At 36.7% G+C, this 19994-nt stretch overlaps 1 protein-coding gene across 4 annotated transcripts in view; it reads left to right on the top strand.

Moving 5' to 3' along the window:
* The window catches only part of IFT88 (intraflagellar transport 88), a 46563-nt gene extending 27475 nt beyond the window's left edge, over window positions 1-19088 (top strand). For all 4 annotated transcript variants that reach the window (XM_039351479.1, XM_039351481.1, XM_039351480.1 and 1 more), the window contains 7 exons: window positions 2735-2850; window positions 4781-4833; window positions 4941-5006; window positions 6473-6579; window positions 8288-8348; window positions 12598-12699; window positions 18830-19088. In XM_039351479.1, coding sequence (XP_039207413.1) covers window positions 2735-2850; window positions 4781-4833; window positions 4941-5006; window positions 6473-6579; window positions 8288-8348; window positions 12598-12699; window positions 18830-18951 — 627 coding nt within the window. In that variant the 3' untranslated portion in view covers window positions 18952-19088. The remainder of the gene's footprint in view (window positions 1-2734; window positions 2851-4780; window positions 4834-4940; window positions 5007-6472; window positions 6580-8287; window positions 8349-12597; window positions 12700-18829) is intronic.
* Window positions 19089-19994: the final 906 nt, after the last annotated feature.

The following is a 19994-nucleotide window of genomic DNA, read 5'->3' as shown; positions in this document are numbered from 1 at the left end:
AGTAGGAGATGGCGTAGTTGCTCAGCAGGGAGGGGTGAAAAGTTCTTGCAAACTTGCCTTTGCTACAGACAACTTGCATGTGCAACGTTTGCGGGCTGGGTCTTTTGGCGCGCTCAGCAGTCCAGAAACAGCCGTTAACGACCAGGTCTGGACAATTCCTATTTCTATTCAATAGAGTCTATTCTATTGGCTTTTGAAAGCCAATAAAATAGAGGGAGTAGCACAGCTCATGGAAAAGTTAAAAAAATCCATCAAAAAAAGGTGCCGGAACGCCGTTCTGAGCGTTCTATGAGAAAACAAGCCCTGGTCTGAGGCGAACCTTGGGAAACGGTCGTTCGACCCCCAAAGGGGTCACGACCCACAGGTTGAGAACCGCTGGTATAGATAATCCACCCCGTCTAGGGACATTCACAATTCTCTTTTTATTTACGATTATATGTTGCACGAGTTGTCCTCTGCTCCTTCATCTCGACTTGTTGAGGCCCCTCAAACTGAGATTTCCCATTTTTCATTAATATAGGCTCTTCAGACTGCAATTTTACCCTTAAAGATTGCTCCCAAAAATTTATAAATCCTACTTCTCCCGCAGATTCAGAAACCAATAGTTGCGAGGCTTCCTTAACCTTCTTCTGTTATTCCTTTTCTTTACAGTTATATGTTGCACAGGTTATCCTCTGCTCCTCCATCTCAACTTGTTGAGGCCCCTCAAACTGAGGTTTCCCAATTTTCATAAGTATAGGCTCTTCAGACTGCAATTCTACCTTCTTTTCTTCCAAAGCTTTAAACTTAATAGATGGCGATGAACATACCCCCAGGACCGAAGTATAAAAGTCTTTTGCTTGAGAAACAGTATTAAGACTATAACATATCCCCAGGTAATTCACCACCATTCCAATCGGAACATCCCATCTGAACAAGATTCGTCTCTTTTTAAGTTCATCTGCTAAAAAAGCAAACTCCTTTCTTCTTCTTAAAATTTTAGATGGGATCTCCTTTAGAATTATAACATCTTGTGAAGCAATTTGAAATCTCTTCTTATAAAAAGCTTGTATAATTTCGTTGCGCAGGGATCTTTTCCCAAAGTAAATTACCACATCTCTTGGCAAATTCTTTTGCACTGCCACCACAGAGTTAACTCTAAATAATTTTTCAATTTCACTAAGTATTTCCTCTTTTTCTTTATTCAAAATCACAGCAAAGTCCTTTGCAACCATCTCTCTCAGATCTCCTTGCACAGACTCTCCCAAACCTCTGATTCTTAAGGCATATTCCATTTGTCTATATTGAAGCATAAGAATCTCATTTTCCATTTCTTTTTCCATGCTTTCAAATTTTCCCTCCATCAATTCCACTTTTTCTGGTACCTCTTCTACATGAGAGTTCAGCTTTTCAAGAACAGAGGCAACTCCTTTTAGAGCCAAAACTATCTCTTGCCTCATGGGACATTCACAATCCTCAACAACCTTCTCCAGACTGGACAATACTCAAATCTGCTAGGTTGAGCAATGGTTTCTTGACCCACATAGACCATTGTTTTCTTCATCATCATATTCCTTGCATGAATGAATATATATGTTCATGGTATATTAAGGAGATAGATACTTATGCTCTTAAAGCAGAATCCTGCAGTCAGTGGCTAACTTAACAGAATATGGGTAATCTCCAGTTTTAAGAATGAGTTCTGTTCTCAAGATATGTCCTTAAGTTGAATTTTATGTGAATGGAACAATATTAGTTTATAATACCGTATAAGTAGTATTGCATAAAGAACTTGAATCATTGTGTAATTAGCTCATGTTTTGCTAGAGTAGGGTCCATTCTTAAACCAGGACATGCTTAATCTAAGAACTTGCTGTAATTCTATCTTCCAATATTGAGTAAGAGACCAACTGTCTGATTATACAGTATGTGTCATATCTGAATTAGGCCAGTCTAAGTACAAATACTTCAATTATTGAACATTTCACCTAAAAGTTAATATAATTAAATTAAATTTGCTAATGAATTATCCTCCTTGCTTTGAGTTGCAGCTTCTTTATACAACACACAAAGACCATTTGAACCATATTCTCAATGTAGCATTGCCCTGGCAATCAGTACTTTGAACTATTTACAGAGAGAGCGAGAGGTGATGGATAATCACTTTATATAATTTTTCTCTTCAAGTTAAATAGCTCACGTTTTCAAATGCATGAAATGGCCACCATGTTTAACTATCATAGGCTACCATAACTCTTCATAAATTGACTATAGATTTATGGTACATATAAATTTTGCTTGTTTAAGCCAAATAATTTAGTCATAATTATTAAGCTTGGGTAATTTGCTTACCTAAAATAATTTAGTTTTGGCTACTGTATAGATTCAGTGGAAACACATTGTAATTGTAATACACTATAACAAATGTAATATACAGTATTTTATTACATTAACATTGACCAGCAAAAATCATAATTTGAGGAAGTGCTTCCTTACTTCACCTTTAAAATGCTTGTAAATCAAATATGTAAGAAATAAGCGCTTTTTAAATCAAATGTCATAATTTTTCTGTTAATTGCAAATGAGTACATTCTCTTTACTGATTAATTGATGTATTAGAATGCTACTTATATACACTCATGTATTACGTATTTTCAGTAGCTGGAGAATTACAAATTAATGTGTAAACTATTCTAGAAGCAAAATAAAGCTTATCACTAACGTTACATTTCTTTCAACCCTTTTATTTTGTTAGTCCTATCGGTATTTCCCTTCAAACATTGAGGTTATAGAATGGCTTGGAGCCTATTACATTGACACACAATTCTGTGAAAAAGCCATTCACTATTTTGAAAGAGCAGCACTTATTCAGTAAGTAATCACAACATTTGTATGTTCAGAGTCATTTTACTTCTACAGGCATTTTCTACAATGTTGTTACCATTGACATAAATTAGGTATAGAAAATTGGGCGATTTTTCAAGAATTATTTTCAGTGCTTCTTTGATGCTTTTAAAATAGTTGTGCTATGATTTAACTTTAAGGAAAATTCAAGTAAGTCTTTAAGCAATTAGAAGGATGAAATATTCTAGATTACACTTTTCTAATCTGTTCTGATATGAAGAGGTCAGTACCCTTGAATTATTCCAGTTTAGCCAAGAATATGTGTAATATTTTGACTAGATTCCACTGGGTTTATTTGATAAACCTTAAAAGCTTTAGTGGTGACAATAAAAATGACAAAGGAATGGCTGGAAACATTCTGTCTGAGCCAGTAGATGATAGGTAGGTAGGTAGGTAGGTAGGTAGGTAGGTAGGTAGGTAGGTGGGTAGGTGGGTAGGTGGGTAGGTGGGTGGATGGATGGATGGATGGATAGATAGATAGATAGATAGATAGATAGATAGATAGATAGATAGATAGATAGATAGATAGATAGATAGATAGATAGATAGATAGAGGCAGGCAGACGTGTATGCATACATGCATGCTATCTTCTTAAAGAATGTTGGGGTTGCTTTTAAAAACCCAGTAGTTATGATAGATTTTAAAAGTTCATTTCCAGTTTCCTTAATTTAGATATAAACTCATTTGAAATAATATATCATATTAGCACTTCTCATGAATTGAGTAGTAGAGATTCTGTTGATGGATCCCGTGGTCTGGATTCATGCATCATATGAACCCAATTTTTTTCAGGTGTTGTCTATGGTATAAACCAGTGGCTATCATTGAAACAAAATCAAACAAATCAGAATTATTTCATAAATATTATTTTTATGTGAGAAAGATTTAGAATTGAGTGTTATAATCCTGATTCCGATAGAATCATGGCTCATGAAAGTATTGACAGAAATAGTTTCAGTAGGACTAAACAATTTTCCTTTTATTGTTATGCTATTAAAAGATAGAATCATCTTTTAAATGAAGCCTAGTCAGAATTTCATAATATATCAAAAACATTTTATGGTTTATTTATTTCTTGGTAATTCAGGAAAAACAAGTTATCACTTCACTAGTCTTTTAGGAAATGACCAATAGAAAAGAGTTTTTTCTGAATGAATATAGATCAATTGAGGTACTTAAAAAAAACCTGAAGCTTGAGGATTTTAAAATCAATAGTCATAGATAAAGCAGGAAGGATTTTAATTTTAAAATTACAGAAAAAAGTAATATAATAACCTTGAGCTCTCTATGCATCAAATAAGTTGTGCTCCACTTGGTATGTTACACTAAGCATTACATGTATAATCTCAATCATTATCACTCCTTCTACAGAAATCAGCTTTCTAATATGTTTCTGTTTTAAATTTTAAAATAATTGGTTATATGCCAAACATAACTCACAGCATCTCTCTGTGGGAGTGTGGGAAAATGGGCTGCAGAATATCTGTGAGGCAACGTAATAATATAAAATATGTGAATGTATGGTTTGACTTAAGAAACAAAAAATTGTGTGATGCTAAGATAATATAACCATCTAATAATCCATACATATGTGCTTTTTGCTCTCCAGATGAAAGAGCTGCAACATAAATATTCCTGTTGGCTGAACCAAGTAGTCAGTTTTAAAAATGTTTGGGGTTCATCCAGTATGATTTTCAGTGCTGTTCTTTTCAGATTACAAATTGGCATTGAAATTTACTTCAGTTGCATATTTTTATCTTCCCTTAGAGAGAAAGAAATTATTTGTCCATGAAAATATTCGCTTTGAGCAGTTCCATTTTGATTAATTTCATCCATATGCTAGATGTTTAAGGAAAGTTTTTCAGTTGCATTACACTGTGATATGTGTACTTACAGGCCAACCCAAGTGAAATGGCAATTGATGGTTGCCAGCTGCTATAGAAGAAGTGGTAAGTGTCCATACCTATTGCATTTTAGTTTTAATATTTTTAATATTTTTCTTATAATTTGGCCTAGCTGTCTGAGCTTGTTTCCTTCTTTATTTACTGGCTAATAGGTAACTATCAAAAAGCTCTGGATACCTACAAGACAATTCACAGAAGGTTTCCAGATAATGCCGAATGTAAGTAATTTTTCTAACATAATGCTCACTGCATTTTATAGTTATCTCACTTTTTTACTGGATTATTTCATACACAAATATTTGCCTTACTACTTAAGGGCTATCATATTCAGTCTAAAGCAAGTTATCCATCATTTGGGCCTGCTGTACACACACCTCCAGCACAAACAGACTTTCCAGTTTTCTTAAGCAGAGGAAGCCCTTCTTTGAATACAGTCTTTGCATTGCAGGGAATGGGAAAGATCTATTAGAAGGGGCTCTTTGTATTAAATACATAAGAAATCATTGGAAATATTGGAAATACTCTAAAAATAGTGCAGAGGAGAGCAACAAAGATGATTAGGGGACTGTAGGCTAAAACATTCGAAGACCTATTGCGGAAATTGGGTGTGTCTAATTTAATGAAAATAAATACTAGAGATGAAAAGTATTCCACTATCTAAGGGGCTGCCCCAAAGAAGAAGAAGTCAACCTATTCTCCAAAAGTACCTAAAGGCAGGACAAGAAGCAATGGATGGAAATTAATCAAGGAGAGAACGAATCTAGAACTAAAGAGAAATTTCCTGACACAGAGAAAAATGAACCCATGGAATGGCTTGCCTCCAGAAGTTGTGGGTGCTCCAACACTTGAGGGTTTTAAGAAGAGACTGGACTTGTCTGAGATGGTATAGGGTTTCCTGCTGGAGCAGGGGGTTGGACTAGAAGGCCTCCAAGGTCCCTTCCAACTCTGTTATTCTGTTATATGGCAGGGTATCAAATGTGATAGAAAGCAAAATGAGGTTAATGGAATCTAGACTGCACAAGGTGGATTTTTATGAGACTTCATAAAAGTCTGTCGGGGACAGGCACTCTCTAGAAGTACATTCTGATGTATGGTGTAGACAGTAAGTGCTATAATATTTAATAGGCATTACTACCTAATAAGTATGTTTATGATAATAATTATCTAATTAAAAGTGACTTTTAAAACTTTAATATATTCCATTTAAAGACTATCCTTCTCACTTTTCAGGATTTATTATAGAAGTACAATAGTTTGGGAAAAGACATGCATTCTTTTATTAACAAAAGTGAAAAGAGAATTTTCAGGCAGGATTCTAATATTTCCTGTTGTCTAAGAAATGTGGTGCTATGAAATCATAAGCCCTAGGGAATTTAATGTCACAATGAAATATTTTCCGTTCAATGACTTTCTTGCTGGTAGGCTGGCATTGTCCGATGGCTGCCACCCTTCTTGGCCAGCAAAACTTCCAACCATACCACAGGGATGAAGGAGTGAAAGGGATCTGCCCCTTTACAGAAAAAGTTTCCCAATCCATGCTGTGTTGTATTGTATTGTTGCACAAATGAATACATTTTTACTCCCATTCAGTTTTTTTCCCCACATTTTTTTTCACATTATTAGTGCTAGGAGAAAAAAAACCCTGTTCTTTTGTTACGTTAATATTGTGGCTATTATATTCTAGGTTTACGGTTCTTGGTTCGACTCTGCACAGATATGGGAATGAAAGAAGTGCAAGAATATGCAACAAAGCTTAAAAGAGTAGAAAAATTGAAAGAACTAAGGGAACAGGTATAAGTCATTTTTAAAAGCACAAGTTACTTCAATAATCTTAAGAATATAATCTGATTTTATTGTGTTGCATCTTTCTAATAATACACCAAAATAGCTTTTGAGTGTTACAACATGTAATGGTAAAAGTCTATTTATGTTTACTTTAACTCAGGACAATAAAAACATGTCAAAAGATAAAAACACTTAGCACTTTGGTTATGGCTGCTCCCATAAAGGTCACAGCACATTCTTGTCTGTGGCTCAACTAATGATACGCATCAAGTTGTTCCCACGAACTAAATGTCATCATGTGTCAGCATAGTGTTTGCATTCAAGCAATGCTGCCTTTCGTAATTGACTGATAAAAATTTTGTCAATGTGCAGATTTTCTAAGTGTTGTCCAAGGCCTTTTGGTATGGCACCCAGTGTGCTGATAACCACTGGGGCCACCACTGGCCGTTAATGCCATAACTTTTCAACTGTGATTTTCAAATCTTGATACTTTCTGATTTTCTCCAATTCTTTAACTTCTATTCTACAGTCTCCCACCTGAATTATCCACGCTTTCTTCTTTTCAACCACAGTCATGTACTAAAACGTTATTAATTTGAATTCAGAAATCCCACCATATTTAAACCTTTTCATTTTCAATTACTTCTTCAACTCCATGTTGCTACCAATGTTTCATTACTGCAAAAAGATAATTTTTATCTTTTTAATGACTGTGTGACGTTTATAGTTTATAGTCATTTTGTATAATCATCGTGCACAAGCTGAATATATGATCTATGATTTTCTTCTGCTTTTTTGCACAATTTGATGATTTTTCAATTCTGGTCTTGATTGCATTAATTCAGATAGCTTGCTCTTCATCAGCCATAATATAATAATAAATAAACGCAGACCAATAAAATCCAGAAAATATTATTTTTAAAGAGGTTACTGAAGTTTTTTCTGCATGCCCCTAAATCAGTGGTTCTCAACCTTTTTAATGCGGCGACCCCCAACCGGTTGTAAATCGAGGACTACTCAACTGGTCGTAAGTCAAGGACTACTCAACTGGTGCAACACCATTTGCAGAATGGGACTTTTGGCGGTCTCAGCAGGGCAGAGACAGCCTGGACAATTTCTATTGGCTTTTGAAAGCCAATAGAATTAGACTCTATTCAAGAGAGTCTATTCTATTGGCTTTCAAAAGCCAGTAGAATAAAAGGCAGTAGCACAGCTAAGGAAAAGGGGAAAAAATGGCGGGCTGCATTGTTTGGCGACCCCCGTGAAATGGTCGTTCGACCCCAAATGGGGTCCCGACCCTCAGGTTGAGAACCACTGCCCTAAATGTTCCCATTGGTAAAGCAAGATTTATGGTCCATCAATACAATAAAGTCAATAATAATAATACTACAATAAAATAAAATGTATTAATTCAGCATATGAGATCCGTTCAAAAAAGACAATTTTCAGTCTGTATCGCTTTTTCAAGGGCCAGGTATTGCACTATTGATGTTTAAGACTCATAATCCAAGAAGCTCAGGGAAATATATAGTATTTTCAGGAGTATACAGTAATTTGGGCAAATGTATTTGTATTCTTCCTCCCAATCAATCCCTCTTAGCCTTAAAACTCAGTAAGTGGTCTCAGGAAGAACTGTGAGGTCTAATTTGTGTAAAAGAATGCTATAATAATTATTGATATTAAACAGTAATTCTGCCTTTTCCATTATTTGTAGCGTGTCAGGTCTGGCAGAAATGGCAGTGCCCGTGCCCGTAGAGAAGGGAGTGCTGGAGGTGGTGAGTACTAATCCAATTAAAGTTGGGTGAACGTGACCATTTTTGCAATGTCTCAGTTTAGTTTATCTCTGTTCCTCATCTTGTAAATCTGTCAGGTTTGCTTTATTGAATTTGGTAGGTTTTTTCAACAGCATCACACAAATTTGTTATATACTGTCATACACAATCCTCTACACGTACACAACTTGCCTAATACAGTATGTATTTTTACATTATAAGTATTCAGTCTAATACAAATGCCACGGTATCACACACTGCTTTAGAAACTGGGACAAATTTCAAAAGTTGTTTCTTGTGTAACTTTTTTAAGAACAGAGGTTCAGTATTCTCTCTCTTTGGTGTGCCATACCGCATAATGTTTTTAATTCAGACCATGAAACATTGTCATAAGAATTTGAGTGGTATTAGGGCTTAAAGACTAAAAACTATGCCACGTGTTTCCATGGTATTTGCCTTGCATCATGGAGTGTTATAGCCTTAAGCTTTTATATATTTAATTTTGGCTTTGTTTTCATTTATCTTTCTTATGGTGTACTGTGTAACATAGGTTATGAAGAAATTTTTTTGAAGTGCAATTGAAAGCGTGCACATGAATGTTACAACTATAAATATTACATTTTATTCCTGATATTGCTTACTGTACTATGGAATGGAAAACATTGCAATGAACGAGAGAAGAAACATTTTCTCAAAATCCTTTTCTGGAGATGAATCACTGTAGGGTTTCATTTGCTATTTTATTATGTTAGCTTTCTGCCATGTTCCAGAAGTCTTGGAGCATCATTTCCATCAACTAACCTGGCTTTAGCTTCTTCTGACTGGAAATAATGATAGTCCCAACATATCTGGAAAGAAATAAGTTGCAGAAGACTGACTTAAATAATTAAAAAAAAAAATCATTCAGGCTCAGGGTGAACAGAAATATGATTAGATACAGTTGCATGATTAATGGTAATATTAGGCATTGACTTTGTGTGGGTGGGTTTAGATGAAAGTTTTAGAATGCTCCCATATAGCAAATTATGCAAATACAGGTGGTTTTTCAAATTATGACCACAATTGGGACCACAATTTCCATTGCTAAGCAAGACAGTCATTAAGTGAATCACTCCCAATTTTACATCCTTTTTTCCATGGTTGTTAAGTGAATTCTTGCTATTGTTAAGTGAATCATGCAGTCATTAAATGACTCCGGCTTCCCCCATTGACTTTGCTTGTTGGAAGCCAACTGGGAAGGTTGCAAATGGTGATCACATGACCCCAGGAAGGTGCAACCAGCCTAAATACATACATGTTGCCAAGCATTTGAATTTTGATCATGGGGTGGGGATGCTGTGACGATCATAACTGCATGTACCAGGTATAAGTCACTGTTTTCGGTGCTGTTGTAACTTCAGCAGCCACTAAATGAATGGTTGTAAATTGAGGATTTCATCTGTAATGAAAAGCCCTTGCTATTCTTACAATGTTCTGTGGGAGACTTTAAGAACTTCATTTGCTAGAATCTTACCACTTTTTAGCAAGGCAGAAGGACACTACAGTATGTGGTATCTAGTACTGGTACTTAAAGCAATTGAGGGAATATCACTTGCTAAAGTTGTCAGTCCTCTTGCATAACTAGCTATTGTATATTCTCTGATTATTTGTTGGGCATAGAGGTCCAAGGAATACAATACCATGAAGGATTAGGTACCCTGTGCTATGATCCCATGTGAAAAGGCAGTAGACTTTTAGATTATGCTTTGAACTCAGAATTTTGGATCATACTGGAGGCACTTAAGTTTCAGTCGAATGAAAGAACTTTACCTGATGACAATAGCCAGTCTCATGTCCAGTGCCAGCTCAGTAGGTTATAGAATTCTGAGCTTTACACATCTAATGTAACTTGCATGGAAGTAACATTTTTTGTAAGTTTATTTTCTACCATTTCAGAGAGAAAACTTCTGTTCACAGATATACTGTATGTTACATGGTGTATCATTTACCAGCTCATAATGATCAGAAAATAGTCTCAGTAGATGTTCTTTTATGATCTTTTCTTATCCTGGTGATCTGGAGTATTGATATTCCATTTCATATTTGCTTGGGCCTTTGTACTGTTACTTGCCTTTTGTTATTCTTCTTTCATTCTTTCTATTTTGTAGCTTGTCCCTTCTCCAAGTAAAGCTCAGACTCAGAAATGTCAAGAGGTCATTTAAATTTCCCTACTGGCATCAGCTTATTGTCTGCCACAATCAGAAGACTCTGATGTGGTATTAACTCTAAAACTCTTCCTCTCCTAACGTGAAAGCCTGTAACTATAAAACTCATGTTTTAGGCCACTTTTTGAATGCCACAAAGAAAGGGATTATTCAGAGGTCTGGAGCAGAATGCTCCAAAATCTGGAGGAAAGAACTAATCCAGGTCCCTTAATCCTTAATAGACCTTCTGGAGATGTTTTTTCCAGATAGGTTAATCCTGGTGTATTGTTTAGTGTACTCTATTTAATCTAATTTAGCAGCTTAAATATTTTCAACATTATCAATAAAGGAGAATATTTGTAGCTTAGGGTTGAAACAAGGGGTCTTTGGTGCTGTCTGAGCTTGCTTGTTTTCTTGCAGACATTTCATTAACCAAATTTCCTTACCTGGTTTAGGTAATGAAACAACTGCAAGAAAACAACCAAGCTCAGAGAGCACCAAGGACCCTTGTTTTGCATTATTTAATGGTTAATTTACTATTCTTTGAAGAATAACAAAGAATTTGGTTTAGTTTGGGGGATTCAGCTTGATTCTTTTATAAATATAAATGTGTCAGACTGAATTTATATGCAGAAAGATAAGGGGCAGATAAGAGACAGTATATCCATCAGAAAGCTTTACTTTATTAGTTCCACAATCACTATCAGGGTATACCAACCTTTTTTTCTCTCACCCAAACAAATTATTCTCATATGCAAACACATCTTTTCCCATCCTCTTTCCACCAGAAAGAGGGTGAAAGGAATTGATAACTGGAAAGGAGAAGGAAGGGATAAGAGATAAGACCTCTTAAAGCTATTACAAACAGCTCTTTCAAACAAAGGCAAATCTCTTAAAGCAGGGATTCTCAAACTTTTTCCTTTATTACCCAAAACCGCTTATCAGAATGTCCTTTTTACCCAATATGGATAAACCAATTTAAATGTCCATGTGGTGATTGGTTAATAGGTTCGTGTGTCAAAAAAATTTTTTTTAAAATAAATTTTGGATAATTTACACCAGTTTGGGAAATACTGCTTGAAATTATCCATTGTGTTTCAGTCTGAAGAGATAAGGAAGAATAAATGATTGATTGTAGAAAATTTTATGCCAAACATTTTTTTTTCTGAGCAACATTCCCTAAAACCCAGCAGAGAACTAAAACATCACAATGAAAGAGTCGTATGTTTAAACTCTGATCTCTAAAATATATGGAAATCATCTGTGTGAGCAAGTCATTCAAATAAAATTCAGTCTCAGCAAAACTAAAATGCAGGTCGTTAATTTGCATTTTAGCAACTTGTTAAGCAAATGGAAATAAACATGCTTCTCTGGTAAGAACAGAAACATGCAGGCTATGGAAGTATATAATTCCAATAAGAAACATGCCATCATGAAAATAATTGCTCGAAGAGAACCAGATTCAAGGAAACCTGTAAGGTCTTCAGGGAATAGTGGGGAAGAACCTATGAGATGTCATAACTAACAAACTAACAAATAATAAGACCCCTGATGACTCTGATTCTGATAGTAAAAATCTGGCCTGCCTTGGGGGAGAAGAGCATGATATCACTATGTAATTGAATCTTACATAGCAAAGTTTTTCATTGTACATGTACAATTACATGTAAGGAATTTACAATATGTAAACAATATGTGCACTATGTCATTGCAACAGTATTTATTAGATTTATATCTCGCCTTATTGATGTTATTGTGCTTAGGTGGCATTTTGTGGATACAGGTTGTAGTTAGAAATGTTGATTGTGAGCCAGAAGGGTTTGTAATTCAACTCAACTTTGAATTCAACTGAATGTCTTAGGCAAGGCATGTAAATGGCTTTTGCTATTTACCATACAAATTTTATCAGTAGCTGTAAGGATTACTAAAATAGTAATCCAGAATAGATTGGTTCGTAGTCAGAATCTGGTCATAGTGGAATGCTCTAAGTTTGTAAAATTTCATATACACCAAGACTTTGTGCTACGTTGACCTAAAATTATATTGAACATTATTCTCTCTTATGTCAGAACCTGGTAGCACAACAATTAAAGGAGAACGTCTGAGTACGAAATTGAAATCTTTGCCAGGAACAAATGAGCCATATGAAAGTAATGTTAATAAAGAAATAGGTAAGTGTGTGTCTAATTATTTACTTTCATAGAATTGTTCAGATACACAGAGAAGACCAAAATTTAACTCTTTAAATCATTAGTATAAGTAAGTGTTTATAGTGGCAGGAAAGGAGAACTACTACTCTTTAGGCAAAAAGTTCATATCAAAAATATATATATATAAAGCTACCATGTGGACTTTTTTCAGTATGCAAAACATATTATCATTGCTGAACTAGAAGAAATAGAAAATGGAATTAAAACTGCCTGTAGAGCCTAAAACTGATATCAAAGAGACATCACTAGCATATCTGGGAAGAAACATCAACCTAGATATTCCAGCGATGACACTTCGGTATCCGGAAGTAAGAAAGACTTATGGGGTCTTCTGTTAATTGTGAAAAAAGTGCTAAAGTAAGATCATTCTTCAGGTTTTTTTTGTAAAAAAAACTAGGTTATGGCAAATGCCATGCCAATACAAGTAGAAATATTGAAGTAGTAACAGACTGTAGGCTGAAAATTTTACAGGGACAGTGACTAGCCATAAAATAAAAAAGGTATCTGCTACTTCATTGTGTTTGATATATCTAACCAACATATGAAGAAATATCAGAAATGAGTTATGTTTCCCCAGTTATTAGTACCAAAGTCTTGCATGGAAACCAGACCATCAGAAAGAGTGATTGAAGAAAAGTCAATGCCTTTGAACTATGTTGCTAGAGAAAATTGTTGAGAATACTTTGGACTTCAGTAACAATAGCAATAGTAGTTGGATTTTATACTGCCCCATAGTGTTTTACAACATTCTCTCAGCGGAATTTACAGTGTCAGCATATTGCCCCCCCAAAATCTGGGTCCTCATTTTACCAACCTCAGAAGGATGGAAGGCTGAGTCAACCTCAATTCCAGTCAGGATCAAACTCCAGACTGTGGGCAGAATTAGCCTTCATTCTTACCGCTGTGCCACTAGTGCTTATAATGAACATCAGGAAGAGTATATAATTCAATACTAAATAAAATAAAATGGGCTGCTCAGTGGGAGTGCTGATAATGTAGCTTAAATATGTGGAGCATATAATATCCTTGGGCAGGGGTAGGCAACCCAAAACACTCAAAGAGCCACTTGGACCCGTTTTCCCACCAAAACAAAACACCGGGAGCCGCAAAATCCTTTTGATATCTAAAATGAAGATAACACTGCATATATCCTTTTTTACCTTTATTATAGGTGTGTGTGTGTATGTATGTGTGTGTGTGTGTGTGTGTGTGTGTGTGTGTGTGTGTGTGTGTATATGTAGGTCTTTGGTTGTTCGGGTTTTCTCCCGCGTAAAATTGGAAGTGTCTTGGCAACGTTTCGATGAAGTCCCATTCGTCATCTTCAGGCTGGTGTTTTCAGCTTCGTGCTTTGAGCAGCAATGTGTGGTCTTAGCTTTTTCTTCCTTTTAACTGCCAGTGGGGGTATGAACTGATTGGGTGGGAGCTTGGCTGTGTTCTGATTGGGTGAGGTGTGTTCTGAATGGTTAGGGGCTTGGCTGTGCTCTGATTGGCTGGGGGAGTGTTCTGTTTGGTTGTGCTCAGGTTAGTCTGAGTTGCAGAGCGGTTTGAGATTTTGGGCTGCCTTGTTATTTTTTGGCTTCGCGTTCGTGGTCGTGCCTCCTCTTCATGGAGGGTGTCAGTTTGCTTCATGTATGGATTGGAGGGGTTTAAAGTGGCTAATGATGCAGCTGTGGTCTGGCTTCTGGTTTGTGGTCGTGCCTCTTCATCGGTGTGGCTTTGGGTTTGCTTTTTGCGTGGATGTGTGGTGGTGACCTCCTGTGTGGTTTTTGTGAGTGTGGGTCTGGTATCATTTTTTGTGTTAGGGAGTCGTTTGTCAATAAGGGCGGGTTTTCAAATGGCTGGTAGGCGGGAGGTATCATCTCGCTTGTTCATGCTGTGTGGGCGTTTTCTATCTCGATGGCTTCTCTGATTATTCTGTTATTAAAATGTTCACTTTTGGCAATGGTTCTGGTATTTTTAAAGTCAATTTCATGTCCTGTGGCTTTAAGGTGTTGGACCAGGGAAGATGTTGGTTCCTCTTTTTTGACTGAGTTCTTATGTTCTTCAATGCGTGCACTTATTCTTCTGTTGGTTTGTCTGATGTATGTGGTGGGACAAGTGGTGCATGGGATTTCACCACCACACATCCACACAAAAAAACAAACCCAAAGCCACACCGATGACGAGGCACGACCACAAACCAGAAGCCAGACCACAGCTGCATCATTAGCCACTTTAAACCCTTCCAATCCATACATGAAGCAAACTGACACCCTCCATGAAGAGGAGGCACGACCACGAACGAGAAGCCAAAAAATAGCAAGGCAGCCCAAAATCTTAAACCCCTCTGCAACTCAGACTAACCTGAGCACAACCAAACAGAACACTCCCCCAGCCAATCAGAGCACAGCCAAGCCCCTAACCATTCAGAACATACCTCCACCCAATCAGAACACAGCCAAGCTCCCACCCAATCAGTTCATACCACCACTGGCAGTTAAAAGGAAGAAACAGCTAAGACCACACATTGCTGCTCAAAGCATGAAGCTGAAAACACCAGCCTGAAGATGACGAATGGGACTTCGTCGAAACGTCGCCAAGACACTTCCAATTTTACGCGGGAGAAAACCCGAACAACCAAAGACCTACATACAAATACCCACGAAAACCTCAGAAAACATACACACACACACACACACACACACACACACACACACACACACTAAAAATAAAAGTAAAAATATGACTCTTGGGAATACCCATACTATTAAAACAATGATCACCAAGAGAATGCTTTAAGAGAATAAAATTACATACACACAGAAGTTAAAAAAAAGGATATATGCAGTGTTATCTTCCTTTTAGATGTCAAAAGGGTCTCTCTCTCTCTCTCTCTGTCTCTCTCCCTCCCTCCTTATCTGCCCTTGGTCTGCCACTCCTCTTCCCCCTCTCTCTTTCTTTCTCTCTCTCTTTCCTCTCTCTCTCCCTCCCTCCCTCTCTCTCTCTCTCTCTTTCTCCCCCCCCCTCCTATCTGCTGCTCACCTAGCAAGCTTCAAGCTGTTGTCCAACAAGCTAAGGGGTAAGCAACCTCGTCTCTTTTATGACTCATGGACTTCAACTCCCAGAATTCCTGAGTCAGCCTTCCTGCTTCCTGCTTCCTGCAGAGACGCAGCAAAGGGAGGAGCTCCGCCCAGTAAGCTTTTCAGCTCCTTGGAGAACACTGTGAGTGCACTCTCTTTTACACACACACACACACACACACACACACACACACGAGAGAGAGAGAGAGAGAGAGAGAGAGAGAGAGAGAGAGAGAGAGAGAGAGAGAGAGAGAGAGAGAGAGAGAAGCAGGGAAGCGCAATTGCCTCTGTCTCTGTCTCTCTCTGCAAAGGCAGAGGAGGCTGGGAACCACAGGGGAAGGCTCAAAGAGCCGCATGCGGCTCTGGGGCCACAGGTTGCCGACCTGTGTCCTTGGAGAAGAAAGTGCTTGGAAGAATGAAGGCAGTTGAAAAAGAGTGACAAAAGATAGTCACTAGTTACTGTTACTGGGTATGATCTTATAAGACCTCAAAGAAGCACTGACAAAATAATCCTGGCAAAATAATGTCCATTGAATCACAAAAAAGCACCTGAATGATTGAACAGCCACATCAAATTCAGCCACGTAATTCACTTATAAAATTAATATAGCTTTATGAAATTCAATCTTTAAAAAGCATCATATATAATATGTACTTCAGTAGTAGCCTACATGTACATTCTGCAAACCTGTAGAATGCAAAATGAGCTGTATAAAATGTTTCTTCTGTTTATATATTAATTTAGAACATCAGAAGTGAAATTTTCTCTTTGCAAACGGTAGAGCTCCTAGATTGCCTATGGAAATGAAACTAAATGTAGGATAAATTGAAATTAAATACATTGATGATATGCCCTTGAAAAATAAATCATGGTGATTTATTTATTTAATTAGTTCTGGGAGGCACGATAAGTACCAAAAATGATGGGTACTGAACAAATTTTTCTCATAATGAATAATGTAGTGAGTCACAAGACAGATGACACCAACAGGTTGTAGCTTGTGTATTGAATACCAAACAAATGATGAGTACTGGGACAAAATGTTCTTATCAGAATGTGTTGAGTACCAAATTTGATGAGTTTCAAAGCAGTTTTGAGTACCAAGGTACCACTGTATATCCCAAACAGCAGATTTATTCTTAATTTAATTAGGGGAGGCAATCATGAAATGTGTTCCAGCGATAGAATATATGAAAATAATGAGCAATTATAGGCCATGTTTACCCAACCTCATGTATTTCCTGCAATAATTCTTGTTTTTGTTAAAGTTACAAAGAATGGCTTCACCAGTCCTTGGTTACATTAAATTCCTACTCACTAGATACACTCAGATTACTTATTCTAACTACTGGCTGGTAGAAAAGGGAGTTGGAAATGGCAGTTGAGCAGCCAAGAGAGGAGCTGGTTATTATCCAGTGTTGGAGCTGAAGGAGAAGATTATAAGCATACTGGGGATAACTATTATGGCAATAAGCTGGGACCGGAAATGAAATGAAAATGGGAGCAGTAGGGGTGGAATTGAGGAGATTATAAGGAGGGAAGGAAGCCAAGAACCTCTGGATATTTGTCTGTTGTCGGATATTGAATTTATGTTTGTGTGAGTGAAGGAGCATCCAGTGGGATAGATAAAAATAGAGAGGAATTAGTAATTGAATTGAGAGTTTGGAAGAGAAAGCCAGAACTATATGGGAAGAGAAAAAGTTTACAATTTGAGGCTGATTCCTCCCTTTTTCAGATATTCAAGATCTGAGGCAAGACTTTGTGGCTTGTTCCAGTTTTTGTTCCAACTACTCCTTTTCATTCAGATCTTGGGCATGTTATGTGTCTGGCAGTCCTGCTTTTTTGAAGAATGCGTGTTTTGCAACTGACCCCAACCTACTGATTCATGACATTTCCTTTAAAAGTTCCAACGGGCCAATCTGCTCCCAAATTAGAGATTCTTGTCTTCATTAGTGCAGAAGAAGAGGTTCAGTAGTAATGCTGGGAGAAAGATCTCTACAATTTGGTAGGACATGACACAAGATCTTACACATTTGGAGAAAAGTGCATAACTACCTTGGACTGTGAAATGTGATTTATTCTAACACAGAATTAGGGGGGGCACTAAGTCTAGCTTCTGTTGGGTGCAAGAATCCAAATTCAAACATGCGCAACAGATGGCTGTCTGGCTTCCATGTGAATACATCTAGTGAAGAGAAACATGCATTGGATAATTGATTTCACTGGGTAATTGATTTCACTGAGCAATTGGTTCCACAATATTATTACTTTTACTATTAGGAAGTTTTTGTTTTAACATCCAATTAGGATCCATTTACCTGTAATTTAATCCTTTATTTTGTATCTTGCACTGTGACATAATGGAGAACAGGTCATAACCTTCTTCTGAATGACACCCTTTCAGGTTTTTGAAGAGTGCTGTTCTATCCCGCACACCCACAACTTTTCAAAGCTAAAAATTTCCTAATTGTTTAGTCTCTTTGTATGACATGGTTTTTAGTTCCGGATTATGCTTGTTGCACTTTATGAATTTATTCATTTCTGTAAAACCTTTTTAAAGAATAGGTGCCTGAAAGTTGGGTCTTTGATCAAAGTAGAATAGTTTCTTACAGTTTAAAACTACGCTTGTGTTGATGTAGTCTAAAATTGCATTTGCCTTTTTTGAAGTCACATCACACTTCTGACTCATCTTCCTTCCTTCCTTCCCCCACTCCCTCCCTTCCCTCCCAAATATTCTTCTAAGCCTCCTATTCTGTAATCTAATTTCTCTAATCTAACAAGATAATTTTGGATTATATTTTTACCTTCTAGTATACAGGTGTCAAACTCCCCATGTCACGTGACATGTTGCGATGTATAGTGACTTTTTTTGCATTGCTAGGATGGGCAAGGCCTCTATATGATGCAACCAGCCCGCGGGTCAGCAGTTTAACACCCCTGTTCTAGTATATTGATCCCACCCAGTTCTAGCAATTCAGTAAAAGAACAAATTTCTTAGCTCTATTTTTTTTCCTTTCTTTTCAAAATGTAGATGCTTCATACCTGGATCCACTTGGACCTCAACCTGAGAGGCCAAAAACAGCACTAAGGAAAAAAATGGATGAAGATGAGTTTGCTGATGAAGACGTAGGCGATGATTTGCTTCCAGAATAACTTTTTAGATCAGTTCAATTATTTTTTAAAGGTTTCAAAAGAAAAAAGATCTTAATAGAAATTTATATTTATTTGAACACTATATGTATATATGAAATCTTTATTTTAAGTAAAGTTTTTATAGTAAGAATTTAAAATCTTGTGCATCTGTTGTCAATCATAACTTTTATCTCATATCTTTATGCTCACCCAAACCGCCTTAATGATCTATGGGACCAGCGATCAGCCTAAGGCTGAAACATTGAGCATCTTTATATCATAATCCATATATTTTATCTTGATAAGTATAGAGTTTTATTGGAGAGCAGTTGCTCATCCTAATATGCCTACTTGAAGTATTGCCACTGAAAAGAAAGCTTAAGAGTCAAGTCATGAGTGGTAGGACATCAGTCATGGAAGCCAAAAACAATAGTGAGGGCAGGTGGATTTGTTAATCGTATCAGCCCTTCCCAGCGGATTCAGGAGAACCCTTCCAGGGCAGTTGGGGGAATATTTCAGAAAATGAATTGAGAATATCTAACAATACTATCTATGGAGATTAATTGCAATTTCTAAGTGTAAGTAATTCTAATCATTCCTAATTATTTGATTATATTTGACCATAATCCATATTTTCAAAATTGCAAAGTGTGAAATCCCCATCTTGTATATGGCAAGATTTTATTCAGTTCTGTGCACATGAGATTTATTTATGCCATGATATGATAATCTCAGAATTTTTTTAACCTAGTAGAGTTGTTCCCTATTGTAACTGAAGCAATTTTCTATAAACCATCCTATATCTGCAGGGTTAACTGTTCCATAATTTGCGTCTGTGAAAAAAAAAACTGCAGCAGTAAACTGCAGTACACCATCTGCCAAGAACTTCTGTGTATCAATATTCAGATCTCAGAGTCAAATTCATTTTCTGCAAAGATTGTGGGAATTACTCCACAAATGAAATAGGAAATTAGTATTGTGCTCATCTAAGAAATGATAGATTTGATTAAAAATTGAAGAGGACGTTTCAGAGCTTCACTTTTTCTAACTAGCTAATAAATGAT

The sequence above is a fragment of the Crotalus tigris genome, unplaced genomic scaffold, assembly GCF_016545835.1.
Source record: "Crotalus tigris isolate CLP2741 ecotype Arizona unplaced genomic scaffold, ASM1654583v1 scf7180000018371.15429387391:27106975, whole genome shotgun sequence".
NCBI classification, from domain to species: domain Eukaryota; kingdom Metazoa; phylum Chordata; class Lepidosauria; order Squamata; family Viperidae; genus Crotalus; species Crotalus tigris.
This window is presented reverse-complemented; position numbering and strand designations above follow the sequence as displayed.